The 24,589-nt window shown below is 38.4% G+C and overlaps 1 protein-coding gene across 3 annotated transcripts in view; it reads left to right on the top strand.

Moving 5' to 3' along the window:
- Window positions 1-24,589, top strand: part of PCCA (propionyl-CoA carboxylase subunit alpha) — a 445,042-nt gene that overhangs the window by 396,545 nt on the left and 23,908 nt on the right. For all 3 annotated transcript variants that reach the window (XM_050948397.1, XM_050948393.1, XM_050948418.1), the window contains one exon: window positions 18,107-18,247. In XM_050948397.1, the coding sequence (XP_050804354.1) occupies window positions 18,107-18,247 (141 nt within the window). The remainder of the gene's footprint in view (window positions 1-18,106; window positions 18,248-24,589) is intronic.

Raw genomic sequence — 24,589 nt, 5'->3', positions numbered from 1 at the left:
AAGGAGACCAGCTTGATTACCAGAGGCTTCCTCAGGTATGCTGGGATACCTGCTTATTCCACAGAGGTCAAGAAAAGCGCTGGTAAGTGTCTACACTTGATTACCAGCGCTGGATCACCAGCGCTGGATCCTCTACACCCGAGACAAAACGGGAGTACGGCCAGCGCTGCAAACAGGGAGTTGCAGCGCTGGTGGTGCCCTGCAGATGTGTACACCTCCTAAGTTGCAGCGCTGTAACCCCCTCACCAGCGCTGCAACTTTGTGATGTAGACAAGCCCTCTGTCTTAAAACAGACACAATCAACTTCCATCCGAGTTTTGATTTCTTTTCACTTTCAACCCCTGCTTCCAAAACACACAGCGAGCTGAAAAAGAAAACACAGCCTATTGTGGCTCCCTTTAGAGCCCTAATAGAATTTTAGTTAAGTAGCATGTTTTGTTTGCATTTATTTTACCCCTTCTACCATAAACACTGCACATGTACTGGGGAAAAACTGCACATTCCTTTCATGGTATAACTTCTATAACATTATATTAGCTATATCAATTTGTACATAAGGTATAACTGTTTCTTTTGTGCTCACAGAGTTTTCATGTACCGTTATCAAAGTGACAGTCTCATTACTCAGAGCCATCTTAAGGCTCAGTGTTTCTAATGTTGCTTCTTTTTTGTGCACCTTACCCCTGCTGTTGCTCCAGAGGGGCACTGTCTTTTTTCTTTCTTCTTTTACTACTGTTCTTATCTGCTATTTCCCCGCTCACCCACCCGCCCCACCCCATCCCCCCAAAAAAGGGGATCCAGAATTTCTTCCCATTCTCCTGGGTTTGACTGCCCTGCTGCAGCCATGACTTGGTCTTTATTTTAAAACATTTTAAATTTTGTAAAGCATTGAGTTATCCCTTAAGGGTTAAATGCCAAATCCCAAAGCCAAACAACACTAATTACCTGTGTCTGGCAAAAAAAAAAAGTGTCTGACAGTTTTACAACTTTGGTTTAGGTCCTAAACACTCCACATATGTACACAATATATTTATACACGCACACACACAGATGCATACATACCCTTTTGCTTAACATCCCTTACACTGCTTTAATTTTTACACAGCTGTAATGTACATAGATTACATTTGTATATATTTGGGGTCAGGTAAGTTCCAATAGAAACCCCTTATGTTCTTTTAGCAAATTTGACTAAATTGTTCAGTCAAATGATTCAAAGCAGATTGTATTTTTGCCTGGCTTATTTACAAACATCCCTTTGGAAAAGGGCCCATTTTTCCTTCAGAATGGCTGCAAAGCAACCCAAGAATTCTTTTTCTATAGCACTTTTCTTGTTAACATTGTAAAACACAACAAGATCCAGTGGCTTTAAAAAACCCACCCCCACAAGGGGAGTAGCTCCCAGCGCTGGGGCACTGTCTACACTGCCACTTCACAGCGCTGAATCTTGCATCGCTCAGGGGGATGTTTTTTCACACCCTTGAGTGGGAAAGTTTCAGCGCTGTAAAGTGGCAGTGAGAGGAATGTGGAGGATTCTCTGTCACATGAAGTCTTTACAGCAAGATTGGATGACATTCTACAAGATATGCCCCAGCTCAACCAGCAGTTGTGGACTTCATGCAGAAATCACTTGGTGAAATGCCTGTGTTGTGCTGGAGGTCAGACTATATAATCATAAAATCTGAGTTGGGTCACTTTTGAAAACCTTGAGCCCCAAGCTCCAGTCTGTTTCATTATCCTCTTTTAAATGTATCATTCTGCCCTACTGCATATGAACTGCAACTGCTGTTGTCCCCTGCTGAAGGTTCTTTTTGTAGTTCATCGAATGCTATCTTCTCAGCCAATAACAATTCTAGCAGTAATAGATGCAGTAATTTTGGATAAATTTAATTAAAAATGATTAATTTCTGTAATTTCTCTCCATCACATTAACTTTAAAATTTCATTTTAACCAATATTGCAGGGCTCACCAATTTAATGTTATCCTTACTTAATTTTTATTTTTGAATGATGTGCAGTTTCTTTTTCCTACAAATTTTAAGTCTGCAAATAGACTGGTAAAAGCAGCAGAAGAATCTGGAAGTGTATTCCTAAATCTACACTGAGTTTGGCATAAGTTTTTAAATTTCTTTGTGTTAAGAATATCATGACGGAAAATAATTAGTAATTGCTCTCACATTGTACAGAAGTGGATATTTTCCCACCCTACTACACACCAGCCAAAATGTGCAGACTTTTGTTTACCTTTGAACTTTATAGGAAAATATTAATACTAGAATATTTGTAAGATTTATAGGATTAATAATGTGACTACTTATACAATTTGTAGCCTATTGTTGCCAGTTGTCATTAACATGCACATTGAAATTCTGTGACTAAAAAGTAAAATAATGGTGTGCTGCAACATCAGTGTTACAGTGCTAACATGCTTCCCTGAGGTCAGTGGTTCTCACACTGAGGTCTGTGGAGCACCAGTGGTACAGAACTCTCTTTCCTGGTGGTTCAGAAACATGTCCGTATGAAAAACAAACAGTACGGTTGGGAAGGGAGGTGAGTCAGTGAAAAGAACTTTGTGCTAAGAAGTGCTTCACAGAATGAAAAGTTGAAGAACCACTCTTCTAAGTATCAGAACCCTAGTAGTGAAGTTCTCTGCCAGTGTAAATTGGTGCAGCACCATTGACTTCAATGGAGTATCTCCCATTTACACAAACAAAGCGTTTAGCCTTATAATTTTGTTAAATAATTTTTTTAGGGACCAAACTGCTGAGCAGGTGGGAAGAGGGTATTGGTGAAAAACTATTATAGCTCACATGAGCAATCAATCAATTGGATTGTTTTTGCAAATCCAAGGGTGTGAAGTAGATAGGCATAATTTTTATATAAAATATAAGGTAAGAAAATATTCATACACAAATACATCAATAAAATAAATGTCATAGTATAATAAAACTAATTAGGAATGTCTTTTTGTGGCACAAAAAGAACCATCATTGAAGTGAGGACTGGGTCCAAGATGCTATTTGTTAATTCAGAGTATAAAACCATTTCTCTTGGTGCTTTAAAGTTTCATTAGATATTGTGGGGGGAGAGAGGACTCCTTTTTTGCAATTCAGGTTGGCTGAAACAGCTTCATAGGATCAGATGCAATTTGCTCTTACCGAAAAAAAAAATCAGAGTTCACAGAAGTCAGCAGTGTTCTCAGACACACCATGTTCTTAATTCTTTATTCAAAAACCTTGGTCTAATTAAATAAATTAATACTGACTCATTCAAACAAAAGCTGCAAAATAGTGCCCTAAAGACAAAGGTTAACTCTGTTGTAAAATAATGACCAAGGCTCACATTCTTAACTTTTCTTAAGCCCTTGAGAAAACTCCATAATTTATATGTGCAGTACCTGGCAGAAGGAGTTGCAGTTTGGAGACTGGCTCAGCAGGATACTAAGAATTGAAAAGTCTCTTGTGTAAATGTATGTTTGCATCTTTTTCTAATCCCCCCAAAAATGTAAATAGTTACAATATAAAGTACGTTCAATTGCACTTCAGCAGTATATCACATAAAGTACCTTCAAGCAGAATTCAAGGTTACATCAGGAAGTATGGGGGAGGCCTAAGGGGGAAGTACACTCTAAAAGCTCAAATGATAGACTGAGAGACAGGGAGATTTTCAAAGACTCTTAGGGCATTTGGATGCCCAACAGCCAAATCCCTTTTTGCCTTTGGAAATCTCCATCACAGTACTGTATCTCCATCATTCAGATGAGTCATAAAACCAAGGTCCTGACCATTTCTTATTAAAGTTCCCATGATGCTTTTAGCATGAGTCTGTTAACCCTGGTGATCTGTCAAAATTGCATTTAGGTGATTACCTTCCACCTGTCTTCTGCCTACAGTATAACTGGATATGATAATCTTCATCACTTTGTGTCTTAAATCTATTGGGTAGTATTACTCTTGATTGTCAAATGACTGCCATGACTCATTGCAGCTGTGGCTGCACTGTAGTAATGGGCTAAGGCGTCCCTAGCATAGAGCGGATTGAATAGTATTCTGCAATTATTAGTCTTTTTTTTTTCTTTGTGAAGCATTTGTGAACCAGTCCTAGTTTTGCAAAATAATGGCTATGATTCAGCAAATCACTTAAGAGTGTGCTTAAGCTTCAGCATGGGAGAAGTCCTTTGGAAGCAATTTTCTGCCATTTCTTGTGTTTTTACCTTATATTTTATGTCTTGTGTTCTATTTTCATGTATTTCTTTCTCTCCCTTCTGCCCTCCCTACTCTTACACCCTTCGTTCGTTCGTTCTTTCTTTCTTTCTTGTCACTTTTCCTCTACTCTACATTTCATTTTTACCCTCTTATTTTATCTTTACTTTTCCCCTTCTCTATTTGCATTCTCCTGCTCCAGAGCTCCTAGTGTTAGACTTCAGCGGTTCTGGTATGTAGTGTGTCAACTGTAAACAGCATTAGATGTAGTACATAGTAAGTAGAGCATCTCATTTCTAACAGGAGTAATGCTGTTAGTAATTCCAGATGGGACAATATGCCATTCTGTCCTAACAGGATTAGAGAATATGGACAGTGGATTCAGATTACTCATTCAGGTCTCAGTCTCACATCCTGAAATCATCCCATGAAACCGGTATGCAAAAACATAGGTGTTGTAGGTATATAAAGCTGCAATTCAGGCTAATTGGATATTTAGTACACAGGACTTAAGATACATAACTTAATTAAACTAAAATTTGTATCACATCATAAAATTAATGGGCGTTTTTATGCAAATAATATAGGTACTTGCCTTGCCCCCGGTCTGTTTTGTTAGTTTTATTGCAACTGGAATAAGATTGTTAAACAGAGCAGCCTAAGACTGGACAGTGAAAAAGGAAAATGAAGAAACTCACACAATTTTTCCCCAGTATTAATCAGCAGTTATTCACTTGATCCCTCCTAATGCCTTAACTGCTGCTGGGAAAATCGTAAATATAAGGGACCAGTCTATAAAAGAACATTTTTTCAGTCTGCATTGTGCCTGTTTATGTCTGATATAGCATCTTTCCTTTAGGTGGATGAATGGCATGAAGCACTTAGTAGAGCATCTTGGGTGAAACCTTGACCCTGCTGAACTCAATGAGAGTTTTGCTAGTGACTAAAATGCAGCGAGGATTTCACCCCTGGTCTCTAATATGAGTAATGCCACTAGTAATCCTGAATGCATTGTCAGTCAGTGGAAGTGGCGTGGAGGTGATTTGGCGAGTAACAGGTAGTATGCATGAAGGAGGTTATTACATAATTTACAGAGAGCTACACCATCTTTGGTGGCTTTAATAGAAATAGGTTCAGTCAAACCCTTTCCCTGGTTTCGCTTCATGAAGGGTCACATTCCTCTGCTTTGACTTTTGGGTTTGCAACAATCCCAGAATGCATCCGAATCTGCCAGGTGTTCACTGGCTTTGTGTTTTTCACCTCAACCCATAATTCAGCCCAGGTTCACTGATAGGTTCACAAACTCATCCAAATCTTGGTTTTGTAGCAATGCCCTGGTTTGAGGTTGTTACAAAATTTCACACATTTGTCTGACTTATTGCTTGTTACTTGTATTGCGGTAGTGTGTAGGAGCCCTGTCATGTATCCTACTGTGGTATGCACTGTACAAACACATCACTAAAACACTGTATGACTTACCATATGGTATGGTGGAACCCTTGATTTCCATTGTCTTTTCTAACTCTGAAGTTCTAGATACCACTGCCATGAACTGATGCCATGTCACACAGGCAAATAGAGTGGATTTCTTATGCTAGATTATGCACGGTATATTCATAGTTAGTTCTGATACTCACATTTTAAAACCTAAGGCATGCTTTCCTTTTTGAGACCAACATCAGTAAGTAACCCTATTTTACTTTTACCTAGGAAATTATACTCAAATTATGGTTCTAAACGTGAAAGAAAAGCGCATTAATCTCTAAGTGCTGAACCCTTTGGCTGGCCCTAGATTAGATGCCACCATGGATAAACCTTCATTCTGGGTCTCCTTTGCTTCCACCATGGTGCTTAGCAGTCTGATTAATCCAGCGGGGATAGATTTATCACGTCTAGTTTAGACACGATAAATCGATCCCGGAGTGCTCTCCTGTCGACTCCTGTGCTCCAGCTCGGCGAGAAGGACAGGCGGAGTCAACGGGTGAGCAGCAGCAGTCGACTCACTGTAGTGAAGACACCACAATAAGTCGATCTAAGTAAGTCGACTTCAGCTATGTGAATAACCCGTCTCTAACTTGCTAGTTCATGGCTGTGTTAAACCTTCTGAACTCTGTTAAGACATCTTAATGCTGAAAGCTTTATTGCCTCTTGGATGAGGTGGCTACAGCTGACTTTATGAAACAGGCACGCTCTTAACAATAACTTTTCAACAGTCAGCAAACTTTGTAAACTGTGAAACCACACAATTCACTCGCTTCGTCCCCCTGTATAAACTAAAGATATTAAAACTCATCTTGCTGTAAATACAGTGTACGGTCCATTTTAAATTGTTACCCTTCTTACATACCTGACCCACTGAAGAAGGTGATTCAGAATCTGCTCCTGCACCCATTAAAATCACTATCAGAGGTACTATTGACCTCAATGGGAGCAGAAATCAGTCCCTTATTATTCAGTCACCACCAAGGTAGGAAAAAAGCAAGAGTAGGTTTTTTTGTTTTTGTTTTTTTGGAAAATTGCAGCAAAACAGCATGATTATCAAGCCTGCCTGTTTATTGACAATGAGCGTAACTGTGCTGTCATGTGAGTGAATTTTGCCATTGATATCCATGGAAGCAGGATTGGTCCCATAGTTGGAGGTGATAGTTGTTGGCATTTTTTACACCATTTCTTTAACTTTTCTGTAAGCTGATATGACTTTAACTATAGATAATTTTTTTTAAGCAAGGGCTCTATCCTACCCCAAATTGTATAATGCTTTTTAAAAAGGTACCTTGCTTAATGGCTTATAGACTTGTAATTAAATAAAACAATTCAAGCCAAAAAATAGGAAGCAGCCTGTTCCCTTAGCAGATGTTGGCATTGTTATGTCATTGAAAACAAGGCTTTTAAAGATCTATATTATTTTTCCTTTTCTTTAAGTTATTCATCAGTTATAATGTATCACCCAGACCTCTGGTCAAACCAAAATGCACGTGTTCCCTTTGTGAGCATTGTACAGTTAATTCTCAATGGCCTTGTTTTTATGGCTGTGGAAGTGCCACTTATTCCAGCAAATTACCATTGCAACTTATGCACCTATTTGTTGGACAGCTTACAATCACCTGTGGGCTGAGCGCTGTTCATCGCCACCTTTATTCTTTGTGCACCTGCACAAGTCTTCTCTCCCAATAGCAAGCTCCGAAGTAGTTACCACAATTAAGCCAAACTTTCTCCCTTTGAAAGATGTTAAAGACCTTCTCTTAATGGTATCATTACCATTAACTACAGCTACTTACTAATTATAAGAGCAAGAGGAAGGAGGCTGGCTACCTATGTGGTATTGTTCTTGTATTTTCAATACACTCTGCCTTTATAATCATTATATATATGATATATTTCAGATCTGAGCAAACAGAAATGATGTTAAAATTAAACATGGTTAAGTACCAGGGCATTGTTATGTTTTGCTTGCTATTGCTTGTTCTGTTTTGCATTGTACCTGCTTTGCCTTTAGCCTGTGTGCTCCTAGGACCAGGGATCTGTGATTTGCTTCAGCCCTGCCTGCAGTTACAACCCCATATAACACTGTTAATGAGAGCTGGTTAAAAAACACTGACATTTTCTTATAAAGATCGGACACATTTTGCAAACGTTCCCATTTTTCAACTAGCTGTGCTGCTAAACAGTCCTCTGCTTTGGGATGAGGAGAGCAGCCGAAGGAGAAGGCTTTGTCAGTTCTTAAATTTCACTAATACAAAATAAGCAGGGCAAATGTTCGTACACATTAAAATACCTGTGCACATTAAATTAAACCTCTATTTAAAAGATTATCGCATGTGATGGGGTTAGTTAGGTTTAATTTCTCTCCTTGTTCACAGCAGTTCATACATGGTCTTTTTTCTCCTCTAGAGGAAACTCTGGCCTCGATCCTGTCTATGACTAATTGCATAATGTGAGTAGTCCCACTGGCCTCACTGGACTGTTCACATGTATGAAGTTAAGTACATGTGTAAGTGGTAACAGGATTAGGGTCAGTCTGCAAATCTGAGTTATTGCTTTAAACCTTATGGGGTTTCCCCAATACTTTCTCAGACAGACCTCATCAAAGATATGTCCCCTTTCCCAGAAGGAATTTCTAGTGTGATGAGAGCAAGAAACAATCTGTTGATAACATAATTAATTTGCTCGTCCCCATTAGAAACCGGTGTGTCAGGAATCCAACTCTGGCCACACAACAGGCCACGTGGATCTGTTCCATTCCGAGGTAGCTCTCAATGGGCTTTTAGTTAAATGACTGATGTAAAAGTAAATGTTTTAAGTATGGATTTGCCTATACATGTAAGCAAGAGTGATGAAAGTGATGCATTAGATCGCCGTAACATATTGACATTATCAATTATATGTTATTAAACAGCTTAGCTAACTGAATGATTTACCTTGTGTTTAACTGCCTTTTTCAATTAAAGGTTGCAAATGCTGGGGAACTGGGGCACAACAGTAGAAACCATATATTTTCTCCTGTTAACACCAGCACTGCTGACATGCAAGTGATGGGAGTGTTGGCGTTTTGCTGCAGGCTGTAATGGGCTAGTTTAAATGGTCTAAAAAAAGTGATTAATGATTAGGAACAGGGCTGTTACACAGCTTCACAGTGCTTTTCCTCAATGCGTTTCCATTTATGTCAACTACCTGCACACTTGGGAAGTGTTATTTCAAAGTAGTCAACACACTTTTTTTTCTGCTGCCATTTATTTCCATTTCATAAGTCCCTTTGGTTGTCTAGATATAGCTAATGTTTCTTTACAGTTGTAAGCTTCACTGATAAAAGAGGATTATCCACAGGCTTTATTAATCTAGTAACCAAAAGCTAAACTGAGTGCCACTTTAGACATGGGGGAATTTCTTTCCTGATATCACACTATACTTGGTATTATTTGAGAGATAGTTTAGCAGAAATTTTATAGGATATCCTGAAATTAACCAGACAACTCCTTTTTCAACCAATAGACAGTTTTCTTATAACCATGTTAACTTCCGTGTACTAAAATTTGCAGCAAACATTAATTTGCACATTAGTACTGCTTTATTATAAATAAGCCTGTAAAAACGCTACCAATATTATACACACATATGTGTGTCTATTTGTGTGTGTGTGTGTGTGTGTGTGTGTGTGTGTGTGTGTGTGTGTTGCTTTGGGAAATGAGACTGCTTCAGAAAAATTGTATTGATACTAGACATAACGTGTTCCCTTTGCCCTATAATGCACATCAGACCCAGTAGTGGCAATTGAAATAGTTTGTCTCTGTACGCATGGCTTAGAACCTTATATTGGCTGTATGTTGGGTTGCCATTGAAACTCAGCATTTGCCCACCATTTTCATGCTACATTCTCCAAGATACCAACTTATTTCCTTATGCTTGCAATGAGAGGAGTGTGGTAACTGTTGACAATGGTTATTTCATGGGTGACCACAATATGAAGCTAATAGTTTACCCTCCACCCCTGTATTGCTGTATAAAAACAGGATTTTGCCATAAGTTTCTTGTTTAAAAACTAGAGTCCTGTGACTTCAGGATAGCTCATTGTGGGCTAGCAGTACACTCCTGCCAGGCAGATCTTAATATGGCTTTAAAACAGTGCTGGGCAACCTGTGGCCCATCAGAGTAATTTACTGGCGGGGCCATGAGACACTTTGTTTACACTGATCGTCTGCACGCATGGCCACCCGCAGCTCCCAGCGGCTGCTGTTTGCTGTTCCTGGTCAATGAGAGCTGCGGGAAGCAGCGGCCAGCATGTCCCTGCAGCCTGCGCCATTTCCCACAGCTCCCATTGGCTGGGAATGGTGAACCGCCGCCTCTGGGAGCTGCAGGTGGCCGTGACTGCGGACGGTCAATATAAACAAACTATCTCGTGGCCCACCAGTGGATTACCCTGCTGGGCCACCTGCGGGCAGCAGGTTGCCCACCACTGCTCTAAAAGAAACATCAAACACCATTGGATAGGACAGGTTGCTGACTAGAAGCCTAAATATGCCGCTTATCTGCAGAGCTTTCTGGGACATGAAGTGTTGGAAGGCTCAGTAGCCAGCTTCCCTTTTGTAGTGGTCTTGATTCCTTTAAGAGATGCTGCTCATCCATTTCCTCCTGATTTGTTTTCTATTAAGGTGCTTGGCCAGAATGCCAACAAGTCATAGAGAAGGAACATCAGAGTAGGGCAATGAGACCAAAATGGACTAAGTTTAAAAAAAAAAAATTAAGAAAAGTAACACTGAGTGTTATTTTCAGGCACTTTCAGCATACCTCAATGCACAAAAGGAACACCGCTTTAATGCACCATATAATGTTCTTGCAGTCATAATGATTACAAGTTGTATGTGTTTGTAATAATTTTGCAAGAGAATATACAAACTTCAAGGTGGCTTGCACAGCACATGGAGAGTGATTCCCCAGGATTTTGTCCTTTATATAGACATACATTAACTGGACTGAATAATATAATATATAATGTAGTATTTGTGAGTCTGGGATCCCAAGCTTCCATCTTCTCTCTACCTAATAAGGTCTCTAACTAATCAGCAACAACTTAGGCCATGGCTACACTAGAGAGCAGCAGCGCTGGTGAGGGGGTTACAGCGCTGCAACTTAGGATGTGGCCACACTTGCAAAGCACGGCCAGCGCTGCAACTCCCTGGTTGCAGCGCTGGCTGTACACCCGGTCGAGCCTCAGGTGTAGGGATTCCAGCGCTGGTGGTCCAGCGCTGGTCAGCAAATGTGGACGCCCACCGGCGCTTTTATTGACCTCCAGGGTATAAGGAGGTATCCCAGAATTCCTGTCCACAACAAACCGGAAGAAAGGGAGAGCTCGGAGTTCAGCCAAACTGCTTATTTAAAAAACAAACACAGCTCCTGTTTGCTGAGCAAGCGGAGGCAGGCAGGGGAATTACTTTGGAATGTTCACAGCTGTTTGCTTGAAGAGAGAAACAGCACTCTCACAGGGCAGGGGGGGAGGGGGAAGTCCGTGTTCAGCAGTTGCTGATCTGGTCTGACGGGTATTTAGCAGTACATAATTTGCATTTAATGAATGAGAGAGGAGTGGGGGAAGGGAGTTAGAACTTTTAAAATGATTTAAGGTAGGCACAGTCCTTAGAACTTGCAAGGCAGGGAGCTGAGAACATTGTCAACTCCAAAAATCCATTCTGTCTGTCTCCTCCACGCTCCCTGTCACATTCCACCCCACCCCCCTCTTTTGAAAAGCACGTTGCAGCCACTTGAATGCTGGGATAGCTGCCCACAATGCACCACTCCCAACAGCCTTGCAAGTGCTGCAAATGTGGCCACACTGCAGCGCTGGTAGCTGTCAGTGTGGCCACACTGCAGCGCTGGCCCTACACAGCTGTACGAACACAGCTGTAACTACCAGCGCTGCAAAACTGTAAGTGTAGCCATGGCCTCCGATTTTATTTTTTTTAAAACAGAAACTTTTGTGTGTTGGAAGAATTTGTATTTCTGTTCTGTGGGAGGGTCAGCAAAACACCTGCTAAGGATAGTTTGCAAGTGTTATTTGTTAATTCAGGCTCCCAAACCCCAAGCAGAATGTTGTGGCCATTCACAAGTCATGCTCTCCCAATTAGTTTCATTTTAGAAGCGTGTGTCCAGATTCATTACACGTATTTTTTAGTTTTCGGTTGAGCTCAAACACTTTATTGTAGAGTCTGTTCAAAAATCGTGATGTAAAAATATTTTTTTCTGCACATCAGTACAACACTTTTTCCCCCTGTAGTTTAAGAAGCACTGCTCATGGGCAGGTTTCAAAGGAACCTCATCTCCATATGGTTTTACTCGATAATCCTTTATCCACCATCTTCAGCTCTCATTCCGTTGCCTTCTTGCCTGTGGCTACGTTTCTATCTCTGCATCAATTAGCACAGTGATTTATACAACAAGCAAGCAGTTTAGAGGTAATGGTACACAATTAACATCTCATTCCACCATAAAGGGTATGCTAAATACCCCAGTCACTGCTTTCTCTGCCTTGAATTGAAATAAGTGTTTGTCCTAATTCATATGCTATCTGATGTGAAGTGGGCCTGCTTTGTACTGCACTACACCATTAATCTAATTATAGATAGCTGCAAATGAAGTGCTGTCTGAGCACAGAGACTAAAGAAAATAGCGCTTTTGTCATTTAGCATGACTCTGTAAAGCAAGATCGCACTTTACATGGCACTATGGCAAAATGGAAATCTGAATATTGCTGCCTGTTGCATCTTTTCTAATTACAACAGCACTGTAAACACAACTGGGCGCTGATATAAATAGAGCTGTAGATATGCTGTCATGTGGGTTGTAGGAGAAAATCCTCAGAGTGCTGTTGTATTAAATGATGCATCCTGATTGACAGCTACCTTGAGACTGCGCTGATGGAGTTGTCAAAGCATTATGCTAACAGGCTGCTCCAGTGACTGCAGATGTACAAAGCTCTGAGGCTCACAGAGCTTTCTAACGTCTGTCTGTTCATTTCACCTTCTTCGTCTGGGTCGTAACTCCAAGAGAAGGACATCTACAAGCTTTAATTCTGTATGTTTTTGATCCTGACTGTTTAGCCTTAGTCTAAAATGAAGGGGATGTATTTTGCATGGCTTTAACCCTTGTTAAGTTTTTCTAGAGTGTTAATTATGTATCACATAATGAATTGAAAGTGGGAACCATGACTGGATTGCAATTCTAATTAAGTTTTTGTGCTGGACTTTTGTTCTGCATGATGGTGATTTTCTCTTTCTTCCCCCTTCTCCCTGTTGCTGCTGTTAAAGGCTCATGATTTTTGTGGGTATTCATTTTTGACTGTCGTTTTCCAGCACGTGCAGTGTTTGCTCCTGCACTATATTAGGGATGTAGTTGCTTGTGTGGAGATCTTAATATTAGTTCTTACTATCACACTGTGGAAGTAAATTAGCTCCAGAACCCAGAGCTCAAGATCTCTGTAATTTGAGACTTACTTTAAATCTCCTTGTTGAGTACAAAGTCCTTGTCTGTAAAAGAAGATGATGACTCCCATCTTCAAGTAATATGGAATAAATACACAAGCTTTCCTATTTGTCATGGTGAAAGTATAAACAAGGATGTGGTCACTGCTTTGAAATGTAAAGAGGAATTAACGAAAAAGACAATGTGCTGATAGCAGTTCAGCATTGAACATTGCTTATTATTGACTTGAATGATTACTGGAAAACTGTTACTCGTGAGCTCCTGATGGCCAATTGACACCTGTTAAATGCCTTGAGACAGAAAAGGAAGCTTACTAAGAGCGTTCAAGGGAAATTACCTAGCTAATAAAGTTTATTAATTCAGAAATGGCCATTATTCTACTGTATGCAGTGTAGTTGTTTTACTGAAAATAATCAAGATGCACAGTGGGCGACTTATTTGCTAGAAGCTGAGCAATTTACAATTTGTAACCTTCCTACCAGAAAAATGACAGGTTTTAAAAACATGGCTGAATATAATGTAAAGCATACTATAAATCTGCTTCTGGTCAGCAATCCAAATAGGTACCTAAGTTACAGATATACATACATATATTGCTATGTTAGATTGCTCTATAAAATATCCAGTAGTAATGTAAGTTACAGATATACATACATATATTGCTATGTTAGATTGCTCTATAAAATATCCAGTAGAGTTTGAGTATTTACAACTCAAGAGAACGTGAGATTAAGGTATGTAGGGAAGATCATATTTAATGAACTAATGCAAGATGTAACAGGATGCAGTTTGAACATTATACTTGCAGCATATTATATTCTGTTATAGTTGGTAGGATAACCTGTGTAGTTTACTGAGCTTTTCTTTAGTGGAAATGTATTTTAAATATCTGCTTGTGACCTCCTTTAAACCACAATTGGTTGCCTACATTTTTTTCTTTTTCTCTTTTTACCACTTATTCTACTTAAGAGATTTATACAGTAGGTTTAAAATAAATATATTTAGTTTTCAGTTTATTGCCTTCTCTTTGTACCTTTTATCCCTGCACATCTGTTATTATTAGGCCCTTTTCTCTGGTCAGAGAGATTGAGTTGTAAGAGGTGGTTTTGCATTACATACACCATAACATTCATTTACCAAGAGACCTAGGGCAGCGTACTGTTACCCTAAGCAGACTGTTAGCTAACATCACCCTTCCTTACCATCCTTTTTTGGTTACTCATAGTGGACTTCAATAATCCTGTGAAAAAGAAATACCTGTTTTCTACCCAATCGGGCATGCCTGACTCCACTCAGGTACTTTTTTATTAACTTTACTTTGGCTGGCAGAATTACCCTCTGAAACCCCGCAGAGTGGAGCAGTGACCAGAGACAACTGCTGATGAGTTCAGATCTGGTCAATGGCAGATTTCGCTGCTGCTAAAGCCCACCGACAGACAACCTGCTTATGACTCCAGCAGATGTTCCTTCTGTTTTAGACCAATGGAAACCTTATGGTCTCCACTTGTAATCCAACCTCTGCAATGTTCCCCATTCTCCCCCTCACCACTCAACCAAAAAACACTTAAAAAAAACAAACAAACGGAAACTTCCACTTCAGATTTTAGATTTAATTCAGTAAAGCAAAGGTGCAACAGTATTAACCGTGTGATATAGACATTTTTTATATGTCCTTAATTGTCTTTGTTTTAGAGACCTCTGTAGGCATTGCATGATTAGTTTGGTCTTCCTAAGGCCTTTGCAGTTCTCATCAAGCCACGTGTCTATGTCTCAGGTTAGGATCAAGAGCTCACTGACCCCCTCTCTGTAATATGGTTTCTGAGAGCTAAGAGATAGCTTTACAAAGGAATGCTTATGTGGGGATTTAGTGGGGTCCAGCAGAAAGTAGAAATACATCAAAGGTAACCTTAAAGAAGGAACCTTCTCTCTGGTGCTTTGTCTTCTTTTTTTATGTCCGAAAGGTCATTTGTTAGCCAACTGCACCAAAAAAGGCCTTTCCTGAGAAGTTTACTGTTGTTATTTTGTACTTTTAGATTACAATAACTCTCTTATCCCCAAAACAGACTAAAGAACAATAAACAAATACAAAAGGAAAAGGAACAGCGCATCAATAACAAAGACCTGCATTTGAAAGCTGTTAGTTTACTGACTCTCACATCTCATTCCAAGCAAAGCAGGAGTCCTGCAGAGAAAGGAATGTAAAAGATATGAAAATTATAAAGATGGTAAAAACTGAGTATTTGGTTGGTAGGGATACTATAACTTGGTAAGGAAAATTGAGCTTTAACGTGCAACATACAGCAGGACACTCTCCCTGTCTCCCATCCCCCTGCATTGCTGCAGGTTTTGATGTGGATGAGGAATTTCTTTAAGTATTTCAACCTCAGTGAAATGTTGTAAGACGGCTTGTTCCTTGGAATTAAAGCAGATTTCCCCCCCTGCATTTAAAGTTTAAATTTTGAGGTTGGGCAGTGCAGAAGAATTAATCTATATAATACCTAGAAAACCAAATGGAAGGTAGGCATAACTTTTGAAAACTATATCAAAGTAATCTCGAACACCATACTGTCGTGCCAGTCCAGAAAGCTAACTTATTTTTGTTTTCTTCCAAGACCTAGCTTTTTATTATTATTATTTTCAAACTATGAGTACAAAGCAGACGCTAACCATGGATACTGAAACTGTGCAATTTGGTGTAATTATATTCCCCCCCACAGATTTAATGAAGGACTTTTAAGTACAATTTATCTTTGATAAATAGTCCCTTTGCACAGAATGTTTATTAGATTGACAGCAAAATGCACTCTGCCAGCTTTTTTCCCCTGCCACTTATGACTCAGATGAATTTAAATAGGAGCAAAAAGCTTTTATTTGCACTGTAATTTCACTTAAGGATCATATCCTTCAGAAACTGGCAGACACTTGTATGTCTTGATTGCAACACACACACTCAAGAGTAAAGAAACATGCATAAGATGTTATTATTTGACCTGTCACATTGTCGCAATTCTGCTTGCAACTTATGTTATCAAATCTCCTTTAGGTATCTTCTCCCACCCTCCACAAGTGCACGTACACGCACGTGCACAGTTTTATTTTTTTTAAAGGGACATGACAAACAGCTCACTGCATTCAAATTAGTCATTTGTGCAGAAAGGTAAATAACTTACCTTATTTTGTTTTTGAAAATGTACACTCTACACTCTAATTGACAGCATAATGCCAGCAGGATGTTTTCAGTTAAAGCAGCTTGGTATATACAAAGTGGTGCAGGCTCGTATGTGCCGCATCAGACTTACTCAAGGCATACGTATTTTGGTGAGAGTCTGAAAATCTCCAGGTGGTGGATATAGCTTTGTTTATTACTGTGGCACATGACTAAATTCAGAGGTTTTATTTGTTTCATATAAATTGTGTCTCATATTTCTGAGTTCCAAATATTTTCCAACCAAATGGTTACATTGTTCACTACACATGTTCCATCTATCCAGACAGCATTTATGTAGGATGATAACCTTCTGTTAAAACCAAACAATGTGTATCTTCAGAAAGCTGTTTTTTAAAGATTTCCACTGCAGTTAATTAGCTTACCATTGTCTTTTCCAAGTATCCCATTTTGCTCCCTGTGGAAGCAGAAGTTAGACTCCCCTTTGCCTTCATCTGTGTCCTTTTATATAAAAATGAAAAGTAGAGAGACTCCATTTAACAAAACAATGGTTAACTATTTCAATAGACAATATATGTTTTAAAAGGTGTTAAACTTTACCTTATCAAAATACACATTTGAATTTTAAATGAACTTCAGCCTACAACACTTATTACTGAAACCTTTGTTTAAATGGTTGATGTAGTGCAATACTGTTCTTTGCTCTCAGTTGATGTTGGGAGATCGAGTTTCTCACAGAGACCTGCTGCCATCTACTGGATTCCTACATTCAGTTTCACATGCGCTGCAGCAGATTTGAAGAAAAATTCTCACAAACTCAATGAAATGTCCATGAAAGTGTACACACGTTTTTTAAGAACTAAAGTAAAAAGGGATATTGACATACAAATGTACATAGTTTCAGAAAGGTTTAGTTTAAAGGGTTGCTGTTAGATAGTTCAGACCTTGGAGTTTTGTTTTGTTAATTTATAAAACACCATAGTAATATTTTTTCTTTTTAAATTCAGACAAAAACAGCTAAATAGTTTAGGTTGAACAGGACTCATCACCCTTATCCTGGAAGGGTTCCATTCTTTCTTACCTCACATAGAACTACGAATAGGACATTTCCATGCCTCGTTTGCAGCACTATGCTTATACACGATATTATGGAAGTGAAATTGTCTGATCTGTTTTGATTGTAAAAGCTGAATGAAGTGTAAGATGCAAACACTGAATAGTACAAAGTAAAGTAATGTTTTAAAATTCATTCACTGTTAATAGTCTAGGGAGGTGTTAGTAATTCAGGGTTAAATTCTAGTTCTGCTCAGTTACACTCAGGTGTGTATCTGAAATTATTCCGTTTAATTACTCCAGACCTAAACCAGGGTAACTCAGAGTAGGATTTGGTGAGAAAAAGGATATTTTTCTCTTTTTAAAATTATTTTTAAATTTTAATCTTTTTTCCCTTTGGGGGAAACGCCCCCTGAAATGTGTTAACCAGATTATTAATCCAATATTGCCCTTTTAGTTACTCAGTGCCACTGTCTTGGGTTGTCCTGTATTTTTACCTTTGTCCATATATTCAGGTAGTGAAAATTGTGACACGGATTTGAAACTTTAGACAGTTCCATACAGTATAGATAATGTATGTATAGTATTAAAACACCATCTTTTAAGTCGTCATACAAACAGTATATCAATGCGAGACTTTTAGATCATTACAAAGAAATTCACAAGAGACACAGGATTAAATATTTTAAAATATTTTTCTTTTTGTCTTTTCCTTAAGTACAAGTTACGCATACTGACCAAGCTTGCTGCAGAGTTGAGTAAATACATGCCAGAGAAAGCAGTGGAGGATACAACCAGTATTTTGAGATCACCGATGCCTGGAGCAGTGGTGGCAGTTTCTGTAAAGCCTGGGGACTTGGTAAGAGAGGCTCTTTTGCTATATATAATTTTATACGATATTCCACACAGTTTCCTCCACAGTATAACGGAAAGCCTGAGCTGCTCTCCTTTACAGAACTTTCTTTTGTAACATTGTCTGGAGAGTATGATTGTGTGTGTGTATTGCTTGCTTCTTTTCCATTATCCATTGTTTATTCCTCTGTTTAAGCTGTACTCTTAAAAAGCACATTTCAAATTACATTGAGGTGGAGGGAACTTTCATAGCTGAGTAAGAGCAAACACTCATCTGGATAGCATGCTATCCTGTTGATTGTGGTGGGGGAGGTTGCTTGATTTTCTGCCTTGGACCAGTTAAGTACTGTAGTTGTCAAATACAATCTTCATGTTTAGGTGAAACAGGATAGGTGTTAATGTGTCCTCCTGGGGAAAAGTTATTTGATTTAAAAAAAAAAAAAAAGTTGTCATTTAGTGTCATGACAGGAGTACTGTGATTCACACATTCCTGAAGGGAGCATTCCATGCTAAGTAAGAAATCTCTGTAGGCGATTCCCTCAACCTGTCTAAGGAGCAAAATCTAGGGAGTGGAGGGTAATAGGACACATCACCACTATCCTGGGGGTTTCCATTCTTTTCCATCACACAGAACTAGAAAAAAACATGATGTTTGAGAGTTACATGTAGGTGCTTTACATTACTCAGTTTTGTGTGACATCCGAGCACAACCACATTACATAAAATTATAGTTAGGGGTTAAGAGTTTTGAATCTGAGCCAACTTACAGCGTTGAAGGGAGTGATGTTATACTGGACTAGGGGACATAAGAATGAAGCAACAAAGGCCTGAGTCTAAAGTGCTTAGTACTGTTATTGTTTAGACAGGACCATAAATAGACATGTGGCACTTTACAGGCAAATAGAAAATCCTGATCCCTGAATTTATAATTCAAGGGTACATCTATGAAGCAAAAAAACACCAGCAGCGGCAAGTCTTCAGAGTCCAGGTCAGGAGACCTGGGGCTTGTCCTGCAGGGCTTAGAACAGCAGTAAAGACGCAGGTTGGGGCCAGGTTCTGGAGTCTGGGCTCTAAAACACAGCGAGGGGGTTGGGTCTCGGAAACCAGGCTCCAGCCTGAGCCCAAAGTCTACATGGCTGTTTTCAGCCCCACAACATGAGCCCCATGACCCCAGCTTTGAGACATCTGTCCTATTTCGTTTGTTTGTTTTGATGTGCAGACATACCCCCAGGGTACAATCCTGACTTCAGTGAGAGGTTGAGTACAAGCTGGATAAGGACCCCAAATTACTACATGTTTAATCTCAAAAGGTGTTGCCCTACACATTTCCATGCAGCTTTCTCTGCTTTTACACAGCATATGTATGGACATTTCTCTCTGTTGATAGGAAAAAGAGATGGGAAATAAAAGCTCCAGGTGCAGAGATCCAGAAAAGTGGGTCTTTGCCTCCATACGTTTATATTAAATATGTTACTATCTATATGTTTGTTATGTTAATTATATATAAATAAAATGTATGTAGACACACACACACACACTCTCTCTCTCTCTCTCTCTGTCACCTAATTCCAGTTTGGTAAAAATGCAACTGAAAGGAAAACTCCACTGTGTCACATGGCAGAGGTATAAATATTTCTTGACTGTTGTAATTGCTGCATGTGGCAAAAATAGTTAAATGTGCACTTTTAAAAACTGTTGAATTCACTTAAAATTAACCTGTTTCACCACTGAATGTTAACAAACTCTTATGCCTGGGAAGTGACTTTATGCACAGGAATAGCTCCATGGAAGTGAGCTGGATTACTCACTGGTGTAAAGTGAATCGTGTGGGAGTGTCTGCAGGATCAGGGCCTGAAACACTCAGATGCCTCTGTCACAAGCGATTAGAAAAGCTTATTAGTGAATCATGCAAAGTATTTGCAATCTGTCAAGAATAAAAATGAATGGTCCGTTGTTAAGAGTTAACAAAACAGCTAGTCTTGAGATTTGCCTAAAAGCTGGTTGGAGTACTGACTGCTTACAACCGATTCATCTCATTGTGTGGAGAGTGAAACCCACTGCTTCTATATAGAGGCAGCCTAAGAGTTGCCTAGTGAGTAAGGTACTAAGCAAATATTTGTTTTTGTGGGAGGAAAGATCATGTTTTCAAGGTATTTCAATACTGCAAGACTGAACCGTTTTTACGTTACATTTTTCACACTATAAATAGATTGGGTTTAAAAAAAGTTAATTCTGCTGGATGTTACAAAATGTTTTCCTTGTGCTTGACAAATATTTTGTGGTCTTGAAGGAATAGAACCATGGGAGGATGGGGCCATGGCCAAGGAATTAAAAACCTCCCTGTACAAATCCACACAAGTGGTGCAGTGCAAGAGTACAAGTTAAATAATGTGTGAGGATTTTTTTTCTCTCCTCCTCTCCTGCAGCTTTTTGCTGGAGGCACTGAGTGGCAGAGCCCTTGAACAGCATAATCGCTGTTCTGCCGATCTGAGCTTGTCAACGCTAATTGTGTGGCTTTAATTACAAAAACACATTTGCGTTATTGGAAAGGGTTTAACTTAAATCCTTCCTTTCCAGGACTAGTGTCAAAACTTTAAAAAGGAGCTGAGGTAGTATCAACTATCTGCACTGAATAAGCAGTGGGATGGTGTGATTCAGATTACATGTCTTGGCTGTCCATCAGAACGAGGTTTACTCACTACAGCTGTTCAAGGCATGATGAACAGGGAACTGTAGCTCTCTGATAAATACAAACCTTTTTGTCCTACTGCTTGAATGTGTTCTGATCTTCCTTGTTTTTCAGGCTGACTAAAGAATTTAAGTCATCTTTGTATTTCCAGCTGTATTTATCAGTTACAATGGTAATAGTGTCTGAAAACAATGCAGCTGAAAAGCAGGGAAAACTCAGATGCTGTTCCTAATTTTCATTCAGGTTATAGCTATTATTAATAAAACGGCATTGTTATTAGTTGTTCCAAGATATTTTTTTTTAACTTGTGACCTATGCTAAATATTATTGGAAGATCATATAACAGTCTCTGCACCAGGGCTGGGCTCTTCAAGAGATTATTTCAGAGACTTCAATAGCATCGAGAGAGAGTCTACATTATCCATACTTCAGAGATAACATTACAATAGAAAAGAAACTCCTAGTGAGGGGGGACACATCATCTTTGTTTGAATGGCTGCATTTACAACTGTCTTTATTATCAGCCATTTGGTTATGGGCATTTTGCTTGGCCAGGTAAAACACATGGTGTTGGTTAGTTTCTCTGTGTCCTTAGCCAAATGAGAAGCCAGCGATGGTCTCTTCATTAGTTTTCCTCAGACTTTATATATCATTGCCTTTCATAAAATAATGTTCTCTCTTGGCTGCTATTTATGAAAAACGCGTTGGGTTGCTGAAGCATGATATAAGGCTGTATGTGCGTGCCCCAGCGAATCTGATAACCAGTTTGGAATTCACTTCTGCCAAAGAAGTAGCGTACAAGCAAGAAATTCATTTTCTGTTGGCCACAAGTCAGCCTTCTGCTCTGCTCGATTCCCACTAGGGGAAAGCGCTACTTGTCATACAAAGAGAAGTAGGACTTGTGCTGATTTTTTTTAGCTTTAACATTGCTTTCTTCTTTCCTTACCATTTTCCCCACGTTATCTGAGGGATGTAATTAAATGTCACTTGCTTGTCACTGGAAACAGTTAAAAACAAAGTAATGTGAACCACAAAAGCACTGTGAATTTGAAAACTCTCTGAATGAGAAAAAGATGATGATATTTAGCAGATGAGTCTTCAGTTTAGGCTAAACTTTTATATCTTATTTGTAATGATAGCACTGTCTGTCTAGTAAAGCACATCCATTTTAATTTTCTGTGAAGAGAGTTATTATGAAGAAGTACATATTAGAATGAAAGCCTGTTGTTACGAGGCCATTTGTTATAGTCAAAATTCAGGACATTGGCAGTGTTAAATGAGACAGGAGAGGTTATACACATTCAAAATCATAGCCTAGGCATTGATCTTGCTCAAATTGACTTCAGCGGGAACACAGTTGGCCCCCAGGCACGGATTGTGTACATTGCCATCTTCATAAACCTCTAGTAAAATGCTACAGATACAATTTGATCTTGTAACAATTACAAAAAATACAACAAAATTTAAAAACTCATTCTGAGTTGCACAGACATTCTGTACTAAGCATTGAGGGCAGAATAAAACAGTGCCTACTAATCCTTTGTTTATTATTTTCCCTTCTGATATTCTGCTTTGAGCTCAGTGTGTAAAGAATGCTGTATGGTGAATAAGTGGAATATCGGAAGCAAAAGATACTATGGTTCTGTGTGCATAGCTCAAATGTTGTATCATGTTTACAGAAAACCTGCCAGGGTGCTCCCAAAATGGATTCTCTTCATAACTCTTCTGAGTTTGCTAGTGATTGTATATGGCAACAATAATTGGTTGTAAAGGTCTCAGTGGCCCTCTGAAAATATTATTTTTACTTTTTTCAATTTTGCATGTATCTGAAATAAAAATGTTTTAAAAAACCCACAGTAACTAGAAATAGGTGGCATTAATAAGCCAGACACTATTTAGTAAGCTATAGCCTGCAGATTTGGATAAATCAGTTTAATTATTTTCTTTGGGCATCTACAAATATATACAAAAGAACAGTGATTGGATAAAATGTCCAGTCACAACATGGATTTGTTTAATTTGTTTGTATATTATTACAGCCATAAGAACACTGCTGGAGGTTTCCCTGTAATTAAGGATTGTTATCTCAATTTTCAAGTTTTTTTTTCCAATAAATGTAAGACTATCGTGATTTGGGAATATTATCGTGTCAAATTACTTTTTTAAATGGACACTTCTCATTTAACAAAACTACATGACTTTAAAGTGAAGCTGTAATTTGTAATTTAAAACTTTTGCTTGAATAGCAGATGTCTGTGTACTGAGAATGCACAAGACAGTTTCCCCCCAAAATATTAATATATTATGGAATGTAACTGATCTGAATAATTTCAGAATTAAGATTAAAATCCTGAGGATTGTTTAAAACTGCAGAAGTGAGATGTGTTGGCTAAATTCATTTTGCAAAACTACTTAATGCTGCTAGGCTAGAAACAAATTGGGAGATTTTATTGAAAATTGAATTCAAATCCTCTGGCAGTAAAGTTTAGAAAAAGGCTTGCATGGATTAGAGACACATCCAGTCAGAGTTTTTAACTTTAAAATATTTAGAGTGAAAAAACAAAACGTCCACAGTTCTGCCACCCAAACACATATACTCCTCATGACATTGTAAATTCTTGTAAAATAAGAAATTGGGATTTTATATGTTACCTGTTGCTTTTCACCACTTCACTTGTAGTCTCAAACCTTATTTGCAATGCAGTCCCAAAAATCTAAATAAAGTAAATTTGTCTTTTTATTTTTTTTACTTTATGTCCATAATAATTCTTATTCCAGCTGGGGGTAATAACCAAAATGGAATATAGAAGGAATGGGGTTGGTAATTTAATGTATACCTTTTACATAGAAATCTATGATGTTATTTAATATACCAGCATATTTCACAAACCATACATATTCTCCACTCCAGTTGTGAATAAACCAATAATTTGTGGGGATAATTATTCCTTTCTGTTCAGTTTTTTCCTTTTTTTTGTGTGTGTGTAGTGTTCCCAGTGTGGATGTTAGCTGCATATTTCTGTAAAATATAGGTTATGAACTTGATCAAACATGATCAGGAATCTCACTTGCCCTTTTATGTATTTCGTTATATGTTTGTACATTAATGTACAACCATATAAATTTCATTATAGTTTTTGTGTCTTATTGTAAGGAAAATTATCAATAAACTGAAGCTGAAACTATTTTTACAATTTCAAAAAACTGTAACATTCCAATATTCCCACCATGCTGATACCACAAGGTTGAATGCAATAGTTAAATTAACTGATCTTTCTATTGTGATTTATGCTAATAAGTGTCCACTATTTTCAAAATGTATTACTTGTTAAAAGTGTATGTTGTTTAATATAACATTTATATTGGTCTAAGATTGCATTCTTTTATATACAGTTTACTTTAATAATTTTACTTATTTCTTTATGTAAACACATTGAAGATTCTTTGGGAGTGGGGTTTTATTAAAGGTGAAATTCTATTGTAACAATAAGAAACGATTCATAAATAATTAGAAGGCCCTACTAAAAAAAAAATGGTGGCTGTTTTACCAAATTCATAAGAACTTTTAAAAGATCACCGATAAATCAAAATATTTTTGTCCAAAACAGAAACTAGCCTTTGTCTTTGGCTGTCAAGACCATGTATATGTGTAGTATTTGG

This window comes from Gopherus flavomarginatus, chromosome 1 (assembly GCF_025201925.1).
Source record: "Gopherus flavomarginatus isolate rGopFla2 chromosome 1, rGopFla2.mat.asm, whole genome shotgun sequence".
Classification (NCBI taxonomy): Eukaryota; Metazoa; Chordata; order Testudines; family Testudinidae; genus Gopherus; species Gopherus flavomarginatus.
This window is presented reverse-complemented; position numbering and strand designations above follow the sequence as displayed.